Source organism: Panthera leo, chromosome B2 (genome assembly GCF_018350215.1).
Source record: "Panthera leo isolate Ple1 chromosome B2, P.leo_Ple1_pat1.1, whole genome shotgun sequence".
NCBI lineage: Eukaryota > Metazoa > Chordata > Mammalia > Carnivora > Felidae > Panthera > Panthera leo.
Genome location: NC_056683.1, coordinates 5,561,759 through 5,583,230, shown reverse-complemented (window position 1 = coordinate 5,583,230; position 21,472 = coordinate 5,561,759). Strand labels below are relative to the sequence as shown.

The 21,472-nt window shown below is 46.1% G+C and overlaps 1 protein-coding gene across 2 annotated transcripts; it reads left to right on the top strand.

The window, feature by feature from the left end:
• The first annotated feature begins 1,141 nt into the window (after positions 1-1,141).
• On the top strand, positions 1,142-20,855 carry NRSN1 (neurensin 1). Of its 2 annotated transcripts, XM_042937230.1 has the most exons (4): positions 1,142-1,307; positions 3,070-3,148; positions 9,996-10,193; positions 19,432-20,855. In XM_042937230.1, exons 3-4 carry the CDS (start codon positions 10,005-10,007, stop codon positions 19,828-19,830), a joined length of 588 nt encoding a protein of 195 aa, XP_042793164.1. In that variant the 5' UTR covers positions 1,142-1,307; positions 3,070-3,148; positions 9,996-10,004; the 3' UTR covers positions 19,831-20,855. The 2 variants fall into 2 exon arrangements, with proteins under 2 accessions (XP_042793164.1, XP_042793163.1); XM_042937229.1 differs by lacking the exons at positions 1,142-1,307; positions 3,070-3,148 and having other exon boundaries at positions 9,981-10,193.
• The last annotated feature ends 617 nt before the right edge of the window (positions 20,856-21,472 follow it).

Genomic DNA, 21,472 nt, shown 5'->3' with positions numbered 1-21,472 from the left:
CTTCCAAGCATTTGCTCAGCATTTGCTTTGGTCTCTCCTCACCGTTTCATGAAGATGGAGTTGCTTTGTAGTGATTTTCAGACACCATGTCACGTATCCCCTACGTCCCCTCCAGGAGATAAATCTATAGATTCCAGTCCTATCTCCCACTTAGTAGTTGTGTGACCTGTGACAGATAATTGTGAGTCTGTGTCATGGTGGGTGCAAGTGGCTCCTCTCTATACCTCGGCCTCCTCTTCTGAAAAATGGGAATAACAAAGAATACGCCTCCCCCGTACATAGAGTTGATGTGATGATTTAACGACTTAATACGCATATAATTAATATATACCTAACGTGTCTATAGCAATGCCTGCCTGGCACACAGTAAGCACTATATACATGTAACGTGTTGTTACTGTATGTGCAGAATGGCTGCACGAGTATTAACTACTTCAGCGATCATTTTCATTAAATGCCACTTACCAGTGGTCTGCAGAGTCTCCAGAAGCAGGGGTCATTGTATTCACATGCTAACCCGCCCACACCTACACACATTTCCCGAGCTATTCACAGGTAATTTCTAGTGTGCTCTTGCTTTCCCGCATCTGTGTGTGGGGTTTTCCTTGAAGAGCATCACTGAATTCACTCTCTTGACCGTTCTTCCATCTCACCCCATGACCTTGGGGTCAGGGGACCAGGTGAGGGGCTGAATGTGCCCAGGGGTGACACTGCCAGAAGGTTCTTTCAGAGGGGCTCCTCACCTCATGTCTCACCAAGGACAAAACTCAAGAGTCCGTAGAAGCCTCTGCACACCCCCAAATGTATCCCAAATGGGGCGGCGGCGCAAGACGCACACATTCACTTTAAAAATAAGCGTGCAGTGCACCTGCTGTGGCCAGGCGCTGTGCTGGGCGGGAGAAGGCACCAGGAGGGCAGGAGGGCAGAGCATGCTCCGGGTGCTGCGACGCTTCCCTAGGACACAGCGACCCGCCGCCCAGACGGCCAGCCGCCCTCCCCCCCCCCCTCCCTCCCAGAGCGCGACCAGGCGGAGACCGGACGGCGCACGCGCCCGGCGGGGCCCCGCCCACGCGCCGCCGGAGCGCGCCCGGCGGACGCACGTGGCCCTTCCGGCGGCCGCCGCAGCTGCGCGGGCCTCGGGCGCGCGGGCCGCCCAGCTGTCAATCACCAGCGGGCTGAGCTCCGCAAGGCGGGAGCTGCGGCGGCGGCGGCAGCGGCGAAGGCGGCGGCGATGATGGGACCCCAGCGAGAGATCTGCGGCTAGCTGGCTGCACTTGCTCCACGGGTCAGGGGATCGGAGGGGACAGGTAAAGCCTTGCGGACCCCAGGAGCGGTTTTCTACGCTCCATTCGTCTTTCTCCGGTTCTCCCTCTCCTCCCTCTCTCTCCTTCCTCTTTCCTCGCGCACAAATATTCATGTTCTTTCTGTGTCTGTCACACGTACCCCTTACTCATTCACGTCTATTATTTGTGGACACATCTCTTTAAAAAGCATGCACATTAAAATCCGTGCACACATGCAAATTAGGGGTCGCCAACTCCATGCTTTTGTGGTTTGTGGTTTGTGTTACGTAAGAAGTGGGGAGGTATACAGGGAAAACTTTCCCGGGAGAAAAGAAAAGTTATATATTAGGTAAGAGTCAAATGTACGTATTTGGAGTTTGCAAAGCTGGTTTGATTTGTTTTCCGAGCTGAATTTAACCCTCGCTTGCCCTCCCCATTCCTTTGCCATATTCAAAGATACGTGAGTGCTTCGATATAATCTCAGGACCTACTTCTTTGTGTTAATTAGAAAGAGGAGTTGGGTGGGGGTGAGACCAAAGCTGATGACCTCAAGGAAAACAGAGCTGGAGTTAAACAGCTGGTGTCTACTTAATTACTGGCTCCTGGCTCTGTAGCAGAAATGTTTTCAGCACGTTGGAGAGATCCCTGGGCTCCAGACCAGGCCAGCCTTTAGTGAAGGGCATGTGTGGAGTCACTTCCTTCAGAGAAAAGGGGAAGGCGACAGATAAAATGAAAGGACGTTTAAATGAGAGAGACAGGCACTGATGAGAGAAAGAGAGAGAGAGAAAGAGAGAGAGAGAGGGAGTGAGGGCAGGGAGTGGAGGGAGGGGGGGGAGGACTTGTTTTCTTTTACTTATCCAGATCCAGGATTCTAATAAAATTTGCCTTTTTCTCACCAAAATCTGCTCACATACCATCTGCAAAACAAAATTTTAGAGCAAAGAAGTGAGTCTTGAAGAAGGTTTGACTGTGGTTCATATCAACTCAAACTGGGAAATACTAAACACAGTTTGTCAGGCCTCACCTAGGTTTGCTCACCTCAAGTCTTTGAGGTTCTCTTGCAAATGGATGGAGAAGTATTCTTCAGAAAGAATTTTTAATGACCTCTTGAAAAACATCACCCAGCTATTATTTTATTTCATGATTAGAGTAATGTAGGAAGCCAATAGTTCTATAGCTGGCAATGGCTTTTTAATTAAATCTTGCATGGGCACCTGCTTTTCTTAGGCAGATGGAAAGTAAAATGATCCTGATAGGAAGAAATGGATATAGGAGTAAAAATCAACCCAATGAGTAAATCATCTAAAGAACCTTAAGAAGTCTAAAATGCATGTAAACAGATCAGAAAATACAATGGCTATAAGGTTAATGTATTTTATAATATAATGGAACAGGCAACGAATCCGTTCTAGAGTACCCAGGGAGCAAACAAACTTTGTATTTAGAATTTTTAAAATACACATGAATTAGTCTAGTTGGTATTATTGAGTAGTGGAATAGAATTGTACCAAAATAAGAATAGTATGTGTATAGTGTGTTATAGTTTACAAAGCCCTTTCATTTATGTTGTCTCATCTACCCTGTAAAAGTCTCATGAGAACCCCCTGAAAAGTTATAAAATATGAATACTTTTGTGAAAACAAGTATCTCCCCACTCTTCAACAAGAAGTCCTTTATCAATATGTTCGTCAACATTAAAATGACTCTCTACAGGTCATAAGAATGGCTTATGAAATTTAGATTTTTATCTGTATCGCATTCTGCAGAGATTTTTTTCCTTAAATAGGTTTGAAGGATGTGCCGTTAAGAAAGAAAGGTCAGAGACTAACAAGGAGAAGGAGAAGAGGAAGAGGAAAACTTCAAAGGTGAGACTCAAACCTTGTCACATGTAAATTCATAAGCACCTTCTGGTTTTCATGTAGATAAGAGGTTTAAGGAGATTATAGGTTTTCTCTTCTCCATTTGGTTTTTGACGTTGTATGCCTTACTTAAAAACACATCTTGAAGAAGTAAAGTAATAAGATTATTGCATATCATTATCCCTTTTTAAAAAATTGTCGAAGTGCTACATATCCCCTGACTTAGAAGGTATTAAAAAGTTCATCATAAGGAGCCACAATCCCTACCGGTACTGTTCCAAGACAATAAAATACCTCTGAAATGATCTGTTGGTAGAAACACATTTTCAAGTTTTAAGGTCATGCCTATGCAATTCCAGAATGCCTGATTTAAAAATGAAAAACCTGTTAGTAGGCTCTCATGCCTTCCTGTGTCCACACTGAGGCTAACTGAGTCCTTTAAGCAAGTTGGCCCTTTTGGTTTGGTGTTGGATCGATGATCTAAATCAGGTCTGTGCCTATACCTTGCAGCACTGGCTCTGTGGAACAGTGGCTCTAATGGCAACTTCACTCTCATTATCTCAGAATGATTTTATGGGAGAGAAAAGCAGTATGAAAAATTGAATGATATTTCAAAGAGAATAAATAGAACAGGGCCCGTGCCTGGCCTCACCACTGACTCACGCATGGAGCCATGGAAAACACTAATCTCTTTGGCGCCTCAATTTTCTGCCTCTCTTCTCTCAAGGAGACCATGAAGACAAATAATATAAAGTCTGTGGTGTTCTTGGAGTTTCATGAGGCATAAAGACTTATTTCTATTTCCATGGCTATGAACCTTTTCCAAATAAAATAAAAAGTAATTGCATTTACTTGACTGAAATTCAAATTTCCAGCAAATTGGTACTGTAATGTATTGGTAGACATAGAGATCATAATAATACGAATATGGGTTTACTTGCTGACAGAGGAATTGTTCAAGGCATTCTTAGCATGTGCACAGAGAAATCACCACTCACTGCAAATACCTGGTTTTGGTGCCCCCTTTTGTTGCATTTCTTGCTTCAGAAGCGTTTCTCCATCTAATCTAAGTGTCCACTGAGAGCAGACTGCCCCACTCATCTTATTATCCTCTCATAGTCTGGCACATAATTAGTGCTGTAAAAACAATGAAGGGAGGGAGGAATGAAAAAGGAAGGACCACTCAGGCCATCATCCGCACCAACCCACGTACAGCTTTGTGCCAAGAAGTTTCAACTCAAAGTGCTTGTCAACAGGACAGGAAAAGCCCCTACCCTCATGAAGCTCACAGTCTATCAAGAACACAGTCTGTCAGACCATTAACAAATAGACCACGTAATGGAGCACCAGATAGTTACAAGCACTATGAAAAGAAAGAAATTTGGACGAGAAGATAAAGAGTAATAGACGGCCGACATTGAGTGTGCTAATTCCAGGAAGCCTCTCAGAAGAGTTTGGGTGGGGAGTTAAGGTCTGACTGTCTCTGCCTGTGGGTCTGGGGGACATGATAGGTGTGCTGTACTGCCAAGAATTGAATACCCATTTTAATGTATAACTACATACAGTTGAGACAGATACCACAGACAGGTTATAAAAAGAAGAAAACCAAAGGGGCACCCGAGTGGCTCAGTCAGTTTTGCTGACAGCTCCGAGCCTGGAGCCTGCTTCAGATTCTGCGTCTCCCTCTCTTTCTCTGCCCTTCCCTCACTCGCACTCTGCCTCTGTCTCTTTCAAAAATCAATAAACATTAAAAAAGAAATAAAAAAGAAGAAGGAGAAGGAGAAGGAGGAGAAGAAAGAAGAAGAAGAAGAAGAAGAAGAAGAAGAAGAAGAAGAAGAAGAAGAAGAAGAAGAAGAAGAAGAAAACAACCATGGATGGGTCCTCACCTGTTAACACCTAGAACGTCCTTCCCAGAGAATGAAAATAACTCCGTCTTCATAGATGACCAAACAGCCAGATGCTAAGGCTGCCTGTTCTCCATCATGATGGCCATGCTGGCATCCAGGACACAACAGGCTCCCTGGGGTGTTTATAAAAGGAATACTCACATGGACTCATTTAAGTACAACCCTGGAGAAGAGTTCCACTCACCACCCACGCCCCCCATTCACGCACCTCCTGGGACGTTAAGGCTTTCTCTGAAGAAAAGAGCCCTCCAGAATCCGTCACTCAACGACAGTCAAAGATACAACATTACTGTTTTTGCAGCTGCTACTCTAGCTATCCAGATTGCAAACACCAGATTTCTCATGAAAGCTTGCTCACTAAGTACATGCTGAGCCAAGCTAAAAAGCCTTTGTACATACCTTCCATTCCTTATCAGCCCAAGTTTATTACATACTAATTACCCAGATTTTAAAGTGACTTTATGAAGTGACACCATATATCCTCTTTTTGATAGTAGAGGTGTCAGTCAACCAGGTAGATTCTAAATAGCCGTAGCATTAGGAGCACCTGGGTGGCTCAGTCGGTTAAGTGTCCGACTTCAGCTCAGGTCATGATCTCACGGTTCATGAGTTCGAGCCCCGCGTCGGGCTCTGAGGCTCTGTGCTGACAGCTCAGAGCCTGGAGCCTGCTTCAGATTCTGTTGTCTTCCTCTCTCTCTCTGCCCCTTCCCGGCTCGTGCTCTGTTTCTGCCTCTCAAAAATGAATAAATGTTTTTTTTAAAAAAATTTTTTACATACATAAGTAAATAGGTGTAACATTTTCTTTATTGGGACAAAAAGTTAGTGGCTTCCTTATGAGGAATGTAAGGTTTTTGTACCAAAATCCTCACTGTAACAGGATATCTTTTAAAACTCCTGTTCTTTCTCATGATCATTCTCCTCTAAGAATGAATTCAATAAGTTACATATTTGGAAAGATGTATGGAACCTCTAAGATCCCCAGAGACTTATGGGCACACCTCATTTCATGCGCGCTTTGCTTAAAGGTGCATCGCAGAGAATGTGTTTTTTTACAAATTGAAGGTTTGTGGTGAAACAAGTCTATCGGCGCCATTTTCCCAACACGTTTGTTCACTCCCTGTCTCTGTGTCACATTTTTGGTGATTCTTGTCAGATTTAATCAAACTTTTTCATTACCGCTCTATTTGTTACAGTGATCTGCGATCAGTGATCTTTGATGCTACTATTCTAACTGTTTGGGGGCGCCAGGAAGTGTCCCCATATAAGGCAGCAACTTAACCAATAAATGTCCTGTGTCTTCTAACTCTTCTACTGACAGCCGTCCCTCCATCTGTCTCCCTCTTTTTGGGCCCCCCTATTCCCGGAGACACAACAATATTGAAAGTAGGCCCATCAACACCTCTGGAGAGATCACTAGAGTTCAACTCAAAGAAAGAGTCCATTGATGTGGAAAACTTCATTGTTGTCTGATTTTAAGAAATTGCCTCAGCCATCCCCACGTTTAAGCAACCACCACCCTCATCAGTCAGCAGCCACCATCATTGAGGCTGAGACCTTCCACCAGCAAAAAGATTATGGCTCGCTGAAAGTTCAGAGGACGGTTAGCATTTTTTAGCAATAAAGTTTTTTTTTTTTTTTCACTTAAGGTATGTACATGTTTTTAGACATAATGCTATTGCACCCTTAATAGACGATGGGATCATGTAAAAATAACATTTATATGCACCGGGAAACCAAAACCTTCATTTGACTTGTTTTATACGATGTTTGCTTTCTTCTGGGCATCTGGAGCCTAACCTGTAATACCTGCGATCCACCTGTACCATTTAGGCAACATACGCAATACTGAAGTAAGTTGTTAAACAGACAAACAATACACAGCCATTTAGGCTACTTAATACCAAGTCATTGGCCTCGCTAATAGCTTATACGCTCTTTTAAACTGAAGCTTCATGTGTACTATAATGGTCAAGAATTGGGGACAATCTGACAATCCATCAGTGAGAGTATGGGAGGAGGTGGGAAAACAGTAGACCCAGGTGTTTATCCCACAAAAATAATTGACTCCTTCTGTAAATGCATGACCAAAGACTCCTGGAAAAGTATCTCAAAGGAATTAGAGGTTATCTGGCTCAGCCATCTCATTTTAAGGGGGATAAAACCGTAGCTCAGGGAGGTTAATGAGTTTGCCTGCCATATCATGACCAATACATTGTAGATCAAGAACAAGGATTAGAACCCATTCTGTGTCCTGTGTGGTTAGCAAAGCATAGGCCATGTTCTTGTGCTCTGTATGTCTGGAGAAGTAAATAAGGCCCATTGGGATTCCTTTCCTGGAATGTATCTAACATCACTGGAAATCCATTCCGACTTAGAGTAGAGCCTTCCATCACTCAAGCCGAAAGAACATTTGTTTTATGACACTTTCTGTCTCTTTTATGATTTTACCCATATTTTGTTTAACAAAGTTGGATTACTGAGTCTTATCCTATAAAGCAGAAACATTCGACCTCGTGTATCGGAAACAGCTGTGCGGGTAGGACTACAATATGTCACAGCCCTGCTCTGCATCGAAGCTCAACTCTGAGGGAAAAAATGACTTCAGCATCGAAGGAAAATAACTCCTACTATTGCTATGAGGGATTTATTTTTGCTCCTGTCCTATTTTTGTCCTTTCTCCATATTAAAGTCTCTGAGGCTTTGTAGGAAACCTGAAAATACATATTTGGATGAGTCGGTCTGATGATGCAAGTACATGATTCAGTCCACACTCCAGCTTTCGGTATTGTCACATTTCGTCTCCTCCCTGACTCATGGTGTGTGACCTTTAGCAGATGACTTTCCTGTGCCTCAGTTTCTTCAATGACAAAGCAGAATTAGTCACATATGGCTCCCATCTCATCCCTTGACCGAAATTTTATTACAGTGTCTTAAAAGAAAGTGCCTTTAATATTATCCTACTTATGTATCATTAGTAATAGGCCCTTATTAATCATCTTCATTGTGTAAGCATCAAGTTAAAAGTACTGAAGAGATCATCCTAACATTTAAAATACGGAAACTAGGTTAACAAAAGAATTAGATCCATCAGGCTTTGCTTCTCTAATCAGGCAAAGTACATTCTAAAATCTTTATTTTTTATGAAATAATATCCTTGTGAAATGTTTAAAAGTTAGAAAAGAAATGTTTTAATCTCCTCCCCTGCCCTCTCTTCCTGGGTGATTTCTCCTGGCTGCCATATCTGAAACAGGGAGAAAGCCACTAAACATAGTGACCAACACTTAAAAATATGAGGTCACCATCAGTAGCATATGTCTGCATCATTTTTCTAAGATCGGGGCCATTTTCTTCATGAATTTGACTACATTTTCTAACCAGAACTTGTTTTTGGCTAACAGCACACCTTACAAGATAATCTTATGGATTCGCTTTGTGGCCATGGGACAGGAAAATGCTAACTATCTCTAGCTTCAACTTTGATTTTTGCCGCATAATTCTATCCAACCAAACTAAGTGGCCACACAGGGGCACTTGCCGGACCTTTAGGTTAATTTTTTCCTTGCTGATAGATACATATCGCTATGTGGTTTCTTGATAAGTAATTAGAAACATTTAATATGTCTTCTGTTAGCCTGGATTACAAGGCAGGCTCTGTGAGACCCCTTCTACATCGTTCCTCACTTTGTTATTTTGAGACTATGTCCACACAGGGAAAACCATCTGGAGGATAACTGGAAAATCGAAACAAGTATTTCACATTTCCAGCTACATATTTATCTGCCTGTATGGAGAGAAGGAAACCAAATATCAAACAGAGAATTACTGAGAATTCCCTCACTCACCAAAATTGCTGTCTCTCAACAATTCCTTTTTTTTCCCCCATGAATTAATAACCAAATGCTTCTCTCCAAGGGTATTGATTAGGTCAAATCAGGTAGAAATTACCATCTTTTTTTAATATTTATTTTTGAGAGAGTGAGGGAGGGGCAGAGAGAGAGGGAGACAGAGAATCCAAAGCAGGCTCTGAGCTGTCAGCACAAAGCCTGACGTGGGGCTTGAACTCACAAATCGTGAGATCATGACCTAAGCCAAAGTCAGATGCTCAGCCGGCTGAGCCACACTGGAACCCCAGAAATTGTCATCTTTAAGAGGACAGAGACCCAAACAGCCCACCCAGTATGCACTTTCATTAACAATCCCCTGGCTTCTCGCATATACTAGCCACTTCATGCAACGCAGTGAAAGGCTGGGTCTACCCTGTCCATTATGCTCTATCATCCCACATGGACAGATGTATCCACAAATAACGACTTAAATATCTAGTGTTAGAGTCAGTGAGGTGTAAATTATTGGCTGAGCCATTTGTGATTAATAAAGCATGAAGCGTCGCTGCTCAGCAGCTTTCAAACACAGCTTCTGTACAACCTGACCATTAGCTAAGATGTTAGAACACGATCCATGAGATCTAAAAGCAAAACTGCAAACTGCTAAGAGTAAACTATGTATTTTCCACAAGGGAACATGGTTAAGCATCCGAGAGGACAACCCAAGACAAATTCCATCTGTAGCAAGGGAGAGTACCTGCCTAATTCTTTAACATGTGAGTGTAAAGACGACTGGATTCTACGGGATTAAAGATTTCTTGTCAACACAGTGAAAAATCTCAGCTTCTTGCCTTCGTTCGTGTGCTTCATGCTTAAGTTTCTGCATAATTTAAGTGAGCTGTGCTATTATGTCTCATTTCATTTATGGAGAACCAGTTTCTAGTCATTGAGTGTTTGGGGGTAATTTTGCATTAAGTAGAAAAGCAGAGCAGCTTTTAAGAAAAGCTCAAATAGACTTTCAAGTAGACTAACGTTACTCAGCCTGGTTCGCACCTTTAATATGCCTTTTAATCCTGAAGCCAGAGCTCATAGGGCTGATGGCTGTGGATGTTGTCATTCCAGCTGGGAAGGATGAGTTCTTGCAGCAACATCTGTGGGACCAAGCAAGCACAGGCTGCCCCTGAGGGCGGGCACCAGCGCTACGGAGTCCGGTCCTACCTGCACCAGTTTTATGAGGACTGTACCACCTCGATCTGGGAGTATGAGGATGATTTCCAGATCCAGAGATCACCTAACAGGTGGAGCTCAGTATTCTGGAAGGTAAGGAAAGAGGTTAAACATAAATAGGTATCACTGTCATCATTGTTAACTATTTTTGCTACTGTTATTCATGTGCCGCTAAATTCATCAACCGTGAGGACGTCCATAGGCAAAACATTATACACTTCCAGCCCCCCCGACCCCCCGCATAGGCTTGGTAATTATCATTTAACAAATTACAGCAATTATGAAAAAGGAATCCTTGGGTGCTGCGAGAGAGTTAATGCTGAGACATAATACAGTGGTCAGTATGCCAGCCCTGCCTCTGCCAGACCCGTGCTCGTGAGGCTGTGAGCTCCAGCTTCTTTGAATGAAGGCGCCCCACCAGACAGTGCATTCGGTCACTCATCGTGTCATCAGTGAGCTCCTGCTCCGTGCCAAGAAGTTGCAAAGTGCTAGAGGTTAAAGCGGTGAACAGAAAAGAAAGCCCTTTGCAACCCATTGTGGGGAACGGACCATAAACAAATAAACCACATGAGAGAATGTCAGGTAGTGACAGCTGCTATGGAGAGAAATAAACTGGGACAAGAGGGCAGGGAGTGACAGAGGCCTGGAACTTACTGTGCTGATCCTAGACAGCCCTTTGGAGGAGACGGCACTTAGCAAATAACAGCATGAGTGCAGGGAACAGACCTATTACCTGGCTGAAGGCCCTTCTGGGCCAGGAAAATAGCAAGTCCAAAGCTCTGAAATGGGAACAGATTTGGTGTTTGAAAAGTAACAAAGAGGTGCAGTCTGGCTGGAGTGGATTGAGAGGGGGGAAAAGGATCCAGAAAAATAACAGGACACAGATGATTTAGAGCCTTGTGGATGATAATGAAAACCTTGGCTTTTACCTTGAGAGAGATGGGAAGCCCACCTGAGCATTTTAAGTGGAGGAGTGACATGATCTGACTGATATTTTAACTGGATCATTCTAACTACAGTATGGAAAATAGGTTATAGGAGGACAAGGGTATATGGGACACTATGAAAGAATCCAGTCAAGAGATGATGATGGCTTGGATGGTGGTAGTAGAGATGGGGAGAAGTAGTCCGAATTAGCACGAAGTTTGAAGAGCAAGCCATCAGGACGTGCAGTGAAGTAGACGAAAGTAGAAAGAGTCAAGCATGACTCCAAAGCACGCAACCTGAGCCATTTAGAGAACGGTGTTACAATTTTCCGGGATGAGGAACACAGGGAGAGCAGTGGGGACGGTGGGGAACCAAGAGTTTGACCATGGCCATGATACATCAGAGCTGCCTGTGGGGATCACATCAGACATGTGAGTGGGGCTCTCTGGTGGCGCTTGAAACGCAGCTCACGGATTGGGAATCCCTGACATACAGAACATATAAGAGGCGCCAGACTAGACAAGATGACCCAGGAAGAGAATATGGACATGGAGGAGAAGAGGGCATTGGGATGTCTGAACACTTAGAAATCAAGAAAAGGGAAAGGATTTAGGAAGTGATGCTGAGAAGACGCAGCTGTAAGGGCGGGGCTTCTGGTCCCCTCCAGCTCGGGGATCCCGATCATCTTCAACTCTCTCCCAGAAGATCCCAGAGTGTTTTACCTTGATATTGTCCGACACTTACAATGTATTGGCAATACAGTTTAATAAGAGGCAGTGTCACATACTGGTTATGAGCACAGACTCTGTCCCCAGATTACATGGGTTCAAACCTCCGCTCTTCCATTTAATTGGCTGTACCTTTGGGCAAGTTATCTGACCTTATTGGGCCCTCATGGTGATGCTACTGGGTAAAGTTGTGAGAGGTAATTAAGATAATACTTACAAAGAGCTCAGCACAATGTCTAGTGTGCACTCAAGCATTCGTGTATTAGCTACTATTATCAGATGTCATATGGCACACTGGGTCCTGAACTGGAAATAAAATTTGAAATCTAGTTAATAAATAAAGTACTGGGTAACATAGTTGTTAATACGGATTACCCAAGACCTGCGTTAATTTAACATCTCACTACTGTCATGTAGTCTGTATTCAAATTGGTTGAGCCCGCATCCTTGCCCTGTAGAAATGTCATCTCTGATGAATCCTTACTGGCGGGGACAGACGAAATACATAGCCAAGCTTGGCACATCTTGTATTTACCCAGTTAAGTGGGTGGTTGCTTTCCTATGTGTCAAAAAAACAAATATTTGCCTGACAGATCTGTTGTGCCAAGAGCGTAAAATGCCACTGTCATACAGGATATTGAAAGTGTTCTCATGGTTCCAAAGCACTCGCGGTATGATTGGAGAAGCTGTAAATCTGTCAGACAAGATATAGGTATGGATTTAAAATAAAGAACCTGCAGTAAGTTACCAACCCCAGAACTCGAATTTCAGGACTTTCTCCCTTCTAGTTTACACAAACAAGATTCACAAGTATTTGTTCCCTGTTGTGCTGGACCTACTTCAGAGTCTAAAAACAGGCAAAAGTCCATGGCCTCCTGGACTTGTGCCAGATGATATTTCAGCATAATCCAAATCCTAGACCCAGATCCTAATCACAAAACACCAGACTGGGCATTCAGAAGCTTGTAGTCAACCTGAATCACCTAAGAAATCATGGAATTCATGGTCTTAGAGACTCACCTCTACCAAGGGAATAAACGAACTGGTCTTCTGTTTCCTCCTGGGGAATACGAGTGAATGTATTCCAGCGGGTTTATGAAGTGCTTTGTATCAATACAGAGAAAAGCACTGATTGTGCACGTTTCCATTATGATTCTTTTTTATGGTATTTTTCTTTCATTTCAAACTGCATCTGTAGGTGGTTCAAGTTACGGGCTTCCCATTTCCGCGTTCCCAATGACGTGGGGCTAACGTCTTGTTGGTCTCCTGCCAGGGGCTAAGTCCGCGGTGCCTCAGCAGGACTCTGCCGCTAAGCCAGCTCCTTAGGAGGCAGCAGCATGGAGGGGTTAATGAGCATGGAGATTGAGTCACATGGGCCCGAGTTAGAATATTTGCCCTGTCACGTGGATCTACACAACCTGTATCTCACAATGCTATCCTCCCTCCTCCCTCCTCCCTCCTCCCTCCCTCCCTTCCTTCCCCTTCCTTCCTTTTCCTTCCTTCCCCTCTCTCCCTCCCTTCCTTCCTTCCTTTTCCTTCCTTCCACTTCCTTCCTTCCTTCCTTTAGTTTGTTCCTTCCTTCTTTACTTCCTTCCTTTTCCTTCCTTCCTTCCATCCTTCCTTCCTTCCTTCCTTCCTTCCTTTTCCTTCCTTCCTTCCTTAGGTTGTTCCTTCCTTCCTTCTTTCCTTCCTTCCATCCTTCCTTCTTTCCTTTTCCACGAATGTTTATATGTCCACGATGTATAAGGTTACGTGGTAGGCTCTGGGATTCATTTGTGAATAAGACCCTACTCTTCACTTGTGAGTTAGATACCGCCTTGACCTGAAGGAGCCCACAGACAAATAAGGAAGGTAGACCTGTCCACAGACAGTTACGATACAACGTGATAAACATGGCCCTAAAAGCAGTCACGGTACTTACCCGGAGCACAGGGACTTGGGGGGCAGGGAGGATCCGATGCAGCCTGGAGAATGGCTCCCCAGAGAGATCACCCGTGAACAAGTGGGAACTGGGCATCCTGCTAGGAAGAAATCTATTCCAAAAGCTGTGTGTGAGAGATGATGGCACGATCAGGAAACCGCAGACAGCTCAGTACGCCCGGGGCAAACATTCAGAAGTTGGAGGAGAGGGGTCGAGAGGTGAACGGGGGAATGTATAACTAGGGCCCGATCACAGACGACTTGGAAAGGCTTTGAAATCGAAATCTCTAAATAAAAAATTAAAAAATAGAAATTTCTCCAGAACCTTCCAGCTTGAGTACAGCAAGGGGGCAAGTTCATAAACCTAGGCTTTCTGGATCACCACATGGTTGCCTCAGCCACAACCAATTTATCCCAGTGCCTGCAACACCTGCCGTCTGCAAAAGCCCCTGTGACCTGGTCCCACCTACTCCCTACCACTCACTGTGCTGCCCAGAAATCCATCAGGCTGTGGTGGCACTTTTCTTTCTTACCCTTGCACTTGACCTTGACTAAGGCTGCTGCCACCTGCTTGTGCAGCCAAGCACCTCAGTAAGGCAGGTATAAAGGAATGGGAGCTGTCCACTCACCCCCGATCATGCGTTGCTTACCTCAGGGCCATTCCCCTCCTTACCTTCTCCTCAGCCCACGTCAGAGACCTCTCAAAGGGTGCTCCACTCAGTGTGCAGGTGCAAAGTAAGACTGCCACCCCCGCAGCCTCACTGGCCGTGAGGGTGACTCTGGCCCCTCTCTTTTCTCTCAAGACCCTCCTCCCATCTGTCCCAATCACTCCGGTTTCCCCCCTGAGCTCAGTCAGAGTTTAAACTTCTGTCTTAGATTTTTTCTTCAAAGCTTTGCTAGATATTATGGAGTTGGTCTTACACTAGAAATGAGAGAAGCTCAGGGCGCCTAGGTGGCTCAGTCAGTTAAGCATCCAACTTCAGCTCAGGTCACGATCTCATGGTTCCTGGGTTCGAGCCCTGTGTCAGGCTCTGTGCTGACAGCTTGAATATTTTGGGTCTGAGGAGCCGTTGGGACATTTTTGTGTCAGTCCTCCTATTGGCTGTCAGGAATACAGGGCTAGCACCCAGGAAGGGAATCCAGACTAGAGCTGGCGATTGGAAGGCATCAGTGTATCAGTAGGAGTTGAAACTACAGCCAGAGACTCGACCCTAGAGAGATCATCTTGAACAAGAGATGTGGGTCAAGGGGGACCCCTGGGGAACGCCAATAATTTAAAAACATCTGGCAAAACAGTTTGAGAGTGAGTCATTAAAGATGTAGAAACAGGAGACAGTTGTGTCAGGGAAAATAGGTGAAGGTTTTAAGAAGACCCCAGTGCTTAACATCAATGACCACAGAATATTTAAATGAAGTAAGAAAAGAAAACCCGAATCGGCTTTGACAATGAGGAGGTCATTAGTGACTTCGGAGAAACCAGCTTCAGTGGAGTTGTGGGACTGAGCTCGGATATCAAGGGTTGGATGAGTTCAAGCAGTAGCTAGAGGGAGACTCAAGGATCCGGAATCGCTTTGGAAGATGGAAACAAGTGACTGTTCACGGGCTGGAGGGACAGAGCCTCCATAGGGCAGAAGACCACGTGGGTGGCCAGGTAAAGTGTGAGGAAGGACCTGGACCACAGCCAGGCGGGGATTGCTGTTCTGTAAAGCCCAGGGTCCCCACAAGCAGGTCAGGCCAGGACATCCCTCGGGGTTGACTTCTGTCTTGTTGTACCTCCCCTGAGCGCTACCTGGAGGCCAGCTGGCTCTTTCCACATTCAGCTCTGTCCGGCTCCTCCCCATTCCTCCTGCCCTGCTAGCTCTGGCTTCCAGTGGTCATTACCACGTCCTCTCTGCCCGAACATCTGCACCCGCTGCTCTGGCTGCCAGCCTGCTTTGAGGAGTAAACAGAGGTGTGCTCCGACCTCATTGGCTTGCACAGAGACAGTGACGGGGACGTTGGTCAGAGCTCCAGCAGGCTCTGGCTGGTGGCCTCCAGCAGCAGGATCTTTGGAATCCAGGTCCTCCTCCCTGTCCGTTCCCCCTTTCCAGCCGCAGACACTGGATTTTCACACATCCCCCCCACCTCCCCACAGCCAGGAGTCCCTGTCCTCGTGGCCATCTGTGAGGTCTGTCACAGCTGAGAGAGGCCCTTCTCTCTTGGCACTGGGCTGAGCTAACCACCAGGTGCACCAGGCTGCCCTGCCAGGTCCCAGGGTCCCCTCACCCCATGGTGTTCCAGTTCTCTGCATAAAGCCAGGCCCCTAAGAACCTCTGCGCTGCATTTTTAAAACTCTATTTAATAGAGCCCCCTTCCCTGTAGACCGAGGACCACCTCAACTTGGAACTGTGTCCCGGGACCATTTTTACGGCTCTGTACGGCATCACTCCCCAAATCTTTCTTCCTTCCGATGCATCCCATCATCCCCTGTCACGCTGTCAGACTCTCAGTTAAGACATAGCGTTCTTCAGATGCCATGGCTGCCCCTCCAGTCCTACCATCCCTCGCTCTTCCTGGCGTGTTTTCACAACGTTGAGGGTCCTCTCTGGCCACATGTCTTGAAGGTCCCCTTTAGACTTGTGTGGACGGCACCTCCCAGATCCTAGGAGTTGGCTGTTGGCCACCATCGTGCCCCCCTCCACGGAGGGCAGGCCCCTCTCTGACACTCTGACTCAACAGGGAAAAGGGAGAAGGTTCAGGGAGGCCAGCCACTTTCCAGTTCTGCAAGTGATCAGAGCTCTGCCATCTGCAAAGCGTGGCTCGCCTTGTAGCTTCTGAGTGAGCTTCCAGGACTGGATTTTAATCGATAAAGCACTGCTCAGTTGGGGAGCAGCGCTGCTCTGAGAATCAGTCACCTGGCTCTGCAGTCAGCAGCCTGGAGGTTCCAGCCAGTCAGTTAGGAATATTTATAGAGTTCAAGGCGGGAACGCGAGATGCGGTGATCAAGACAGAAATAGAAGACCTGAGCACTGACCTTAGGTGCTCTTCAGAACCCCAGAACCCAAGATGGATACGTTCCTGCAGAGTCCTGACTGTTTGAGAATTAGTGCCAGTTCTCAAGGAGGAAGGTGATTTAGTGACATATGAAGCATGTCACCATGGATATTTAAGTTAGTTTATGCATTCAGAATTTTCCAATGTGACTCATTTTTCAGGTTATAAATAATGGTTAGTCTTTGGAGGTGAATTTGCCTCCATTTTTAGAAAAATGTAGAAAGCCATCCAAAATATTATATTTTACAACCCAACTTTTCCTATAGTGCTTAAATCTTATGTAGAATAGTTTCTGGGTTTTTTTTTTTTTTTATTTCAAAAGACATTATATTGACTCTTTTCCAGTTTCTTTACAATCATGGAAATCTGTCCCTATATGGTGACTAAAACTCTGTTGTAATTTTAAAAATAATAATAATAGCAGATAATGTACAAATAGTAACTGGTGAACTATGGTGGGGAGAATAGAAGTGGAGCAGGGGACCTGGGTTCGAGCCCAGTCGCACCACCTGCTAGCTATAGGACTTTGACCTCCACTTCTTCAACCCTACAAACCCCAGGGTCTTATAGGTGAGGTGGGAAAAAAATACCTACTTTTTGTAAGATGCTGGTGATGATCAAGTGAAAAACATCAAACACTGTGCCTAGGTCTTCATAGACACCCAATAATACTAGCTAGCTCTCCGACAGATTTGTGAATATGTTTTCCTTCTATTATCCAAAGTAATAAAGAATTACTGATGTATCACCCTGAAACTTAATAAATAAGTTAAATAAATATAGTTTAAATTCAAAGCTCTAGATTAAATGGTGTTATGCATTTGGCTAGGAATAGGAGAAAATGAAAATGTGTTTAAAAAATAAGTAACTATATTAGCTGTTCTGGGGTCCAAGTGCCCAGAGATTGTTGTAGCTCTGTGGCCAACATTTCACAAGAATGCATTTCCAAGTAGATACCATAATAGCTACTTACTGCTTAGCCAGGCACTGGGCTAAGTGCCTTTGAGCATGGCCTCACTTAGTCCTCGCTAGAACTCCACGAGGCAGTAGGTATGATTATCATTTATCATTTTGTAGATGGGGAGATTAACGGTGAGAGTGTTTAAGTAAGTTTCCTCATATGACTCAAGTCCTGGTTGGCAGTGCTGGAACCCAAGCCTGGATCTGTTCATTCCCAACCTCCAAGCCACCAAACAGCAAACAATACTCTCCCTCTTCAGTGTGTTCCATTCTATTCCAACCTGAGCTGACGCAGTCTCATCTTCCACCTGCTACTCCTAGAGCTTCTCAACATCTGCAAGGGGAGCCCAAATAACTACATGTGAGAGGAGAAAGGACACTGGCCTGGAGCTCACATCTGTGGCTTCTAGCCCTGACTCCGCAACTTGCTAGCTGTCATCCCTCCCTCCCTCCATCCCTCCCCCACTCCATCCATCCATCCATCCCTCCATCCACTTGCTAGCAGTGACCTACCCTCCTCAAGGCTACATTTCCTGACCTGTAAACTAGCAATCATGGTTCCTTCCCACTAACTTGGGAAATGGGTGAATAGTTATATGATCGCCAGTGACCTCCGTCCAAATCACCAGAAAGATACCTATATGTTGGACGAGTTGAGTTTATCACTCATCACAGTGAGAGAGGTGATACCAGAGGGTCTCCTAGGGTATTTCAGTAAGAGGATGAGGAAGGATGTATTCTAGGATGTGGGCCTTGGGTGGGCGATTTGGGGGGAGGGGGTCTACAGGAGCCAGAGTTCCCTCTGGATTGTCAGGGCTGATTCTATGGTTGGATAATAAATAATTAATAAGTATTATCTATAGGGAGGGCAGACCAGGGTGGGACTAAAGCTGTACTTGGTAATGAAGCAGCCATCATTTATATGAATGGGGGGAAGGGAAGGCATTTGATATTTTGTGGTTTGCACAATGACCTTGTTTTTGCCTGCGCTTAGACAAAATGATGACACAGACTTGTTTTGTGTCACTTCGTCATGGGTACAGAGGGAGCCTGTCTGATGTTGATGTTCTGTGACACAAATCCTGTCAAAGGAGAACAATGTGGCATCGCTGGGAGCTCCCGGCCAGCTTCCCACGGCATCAAGGTCTAGTGGATAGAGTTAGGCTAGTTCCTGGATGTCAGGCCTGCTTTAGTCTTCTTCAAAGACCAAAGGAGAGGGGCGCCTGGGCGGCTCAGTCGGTTAAGTGCCCAACTTCGGCTCAGGTCATGATCTCCCGGTTCATGGGTTCAAGCCCCCCGTCAGGCTCTGTGCTGACAGCTCAGACAGAGCCTGGAGGCTGCTTCAGATTCTATGTCTCCCTCTCTCTCTGCCCCTCCCCTGCTCGCACGCTGTGTGTGTGTGTGTCTCTCTCTCAAAAATAAGACCTTAAAAAGAATTTTTTTAACCCAGATATTTCCAAAAAAAAACAAAGACCGAAGAAGACCACGTAAGCCAAAGGTGGCCTTGTCAGCTGCAAAGCATCGTACGAACAGCTCAGAGGGAAAATCAGGGCAGTGCTGCAGATTCCAGTCGGTATTAAAATCAGAAAGGTCCCTCTTCACCTTCTTTTATAACTGGGAAGTTATGTAGGCTTCTCCTAAAATTTGGGGTGAGTGGGAATGGAATATTAACTTCCCTCCAACAACGAGGCCTGCCCTGGGAGGGCTTGGGAGAGCCCAAGCACCGAGCTCACCCTGTCCTGCTTGGCTGTGTCTTTCTCCAGGTCGGACTCATCTCCAGCACGGTCTTCGTGATCCTTGGACTGACTGTCCTGGCGGCGGGCTTTCTCGTGCCCCCCAAGATCGAAGCCTTTGGCGAAGCCGATTTTGTGGTGGTCGACACCCATGCTGTCCAGTTTAACAGCGCTCTTGACGTGTGCAAGCTGGCGGGGGCCGTTCTCTTCTGCCTCGGGGGCACGTCCATGGCAGGGTGCCTGCTGATGTCGGTGTTCGCCAAGAGCTACTCCCAAGAAGAAAAGTTCCTTCAGCAGAAGTTTAAAGAGCGAATTGCAGACATCAAGGCCCACGCCCAGCCCGTCACAAAAGCTCCGGGCCCGGGGGAAACCAAGATTCCGGTCACTTTGTCCAGGGTTCAAAATGTGCAGCCTGTAGCGGCAACCTGAAATGCGCCCCACCCCAGGCTCCCCTCTCTGGTCACTCGGTGTTCACAGGGGGCGGGGGCGGGCTTTGAGATGATGGGGCTTGGGCTTCACTGGCCCCCCGCCGGGGCTCGGCCACGGGCGGCCCGGGCGCTGAGCTCACCTGTGCTCCGTGCAGGTGGTTCAGGTGGTTCAGGTGGGGGTGAGGCGACCTGTCTGCTTGCACCAAGCTGCCGAGAGGGTGCTTCCGTGTGTCCCCCGGGCGCCCTTGGGAGCTCCCCCAGTTATCGTGACTCTGTCGTCTCCCGCGTTAGTGATTGTCACCCAAACGTTAGTCCTTTAACGCATCTTAACATGAGGTTACTGAGATCAGATGCGAACGTACCGGAGTTCTCCACAAATCTTTTGCTTGTTTGTTTTCTCCAGTTTTTTTCTTTCTTTTTTTGTCTCCGCACTTGGAAAGCTAAAATTGCCAACTTTAGAATCTTGGGGAAGAAATTAACATTAGGGGTATCTATGCAGTGTCCACGGGCCAGGGAACGAGATGCTACGACTGACTAGCTGTGTGACCTTGGGGGATTTAACCTCCCTGCCTCAGTTTCCCCATCTGTGTGACAGAGATCCCGGACTGCGGTGTCAGAGATTCCCCTTTTCCTGTGTGTCCTCGTGTCTCTCCAAGGACATGTCTGCGACGTCCTCAGTGGGACCGTTTCAGATCTGCACTCCCAGAAAACTCTGAGTCAGCACCTACTTACCTGTCAGTATCCAACCCCAGCAGTTTACCCAGTGCTGTCGTGTTTTTATAAAGACAAAAGTAAGCCATCCTCGAGGTGAGTCGGTATCAACTTCTAAAAGGGTTTTCTCTCTCAAGTAAGATGTTTCACGCTGCGGCAAGACGCTCGTCTCGTCCCTATGCACTTTCACTGGATCTGAGGATCGAAACCGGACGGAGGGACGCGCGACCGCGGTCTTCTCTCAGAATCTGTGCCACCTTCCAGTTCTGTCTCTCTTTTCTGTCTCCCTTCCCTGGATAAATAAAATATGTGAACGAGCGGAATCTGAGGTGCACCTGTCACTCCCTCAGAGTCTCTGTCCTGAGGCCGAACAAGCTCAGGTTCCCCCGGCGACACGGAAGAATAAACGAAGCGGTTAGCGCTCTGGGGGCACGATGTTCCTTGTGCACAGTCCAGCAGGAAACGCAGGGCGAACCAGATCGTCAACAAGGGGCGCTGGCCAGATAGGGGAGAGACCATCCCGGTTCCTCAGGTTCTCACCTTGCTGTGAACATAGCATTTTACTTTTATTCTTTGAAGCCTTTTACAAGCCCCAAGCATCTGTTCAAGGCAACATCATTTGAAGCCTCGTACCGATGATTCTTGGAGGAGACTTGAGTTGTAAAAGCCTCTAGAAAGAACAATCATGTCGGCGGGGCTTGGGAAGCTGTAGGTACAAGCATGATAAGAGCCATAAAACAGCAGCTCTGTTCCCCCCAAAGACCTAAGAGAAACCAGGATACAGAGAGAGCAGAAGCTGAGTCCGAAAACACACGCCCCATCTTTCCTGTCCTGCCCAGGCTTTTGAGGGGCAGGTACTTGCGAGGCCCCTCACGATGCCCTCGGGAGGGATTGCAGGTGTTCTCGGGAAGCAGAAGAATGAGCAGCACAGT

Bases quoted from the DNA above. Each gene is read 5' to 3' on its own strand.
- NRSN1 (XM_042937229.1), top strand. From the start codon at position 9,981: ATGTTGTCATTCCAGCTGGGAAGGATGAGTTCTTGCAGCAACATCTGT. The intron at 10,194-19,431 runs GTAAGGAAAGAG...GTCTTTCTCCAG, and splicing joins GGAGCTCAGTATTCTGGAAG to GTCGGACTCATCTCCAGCAC.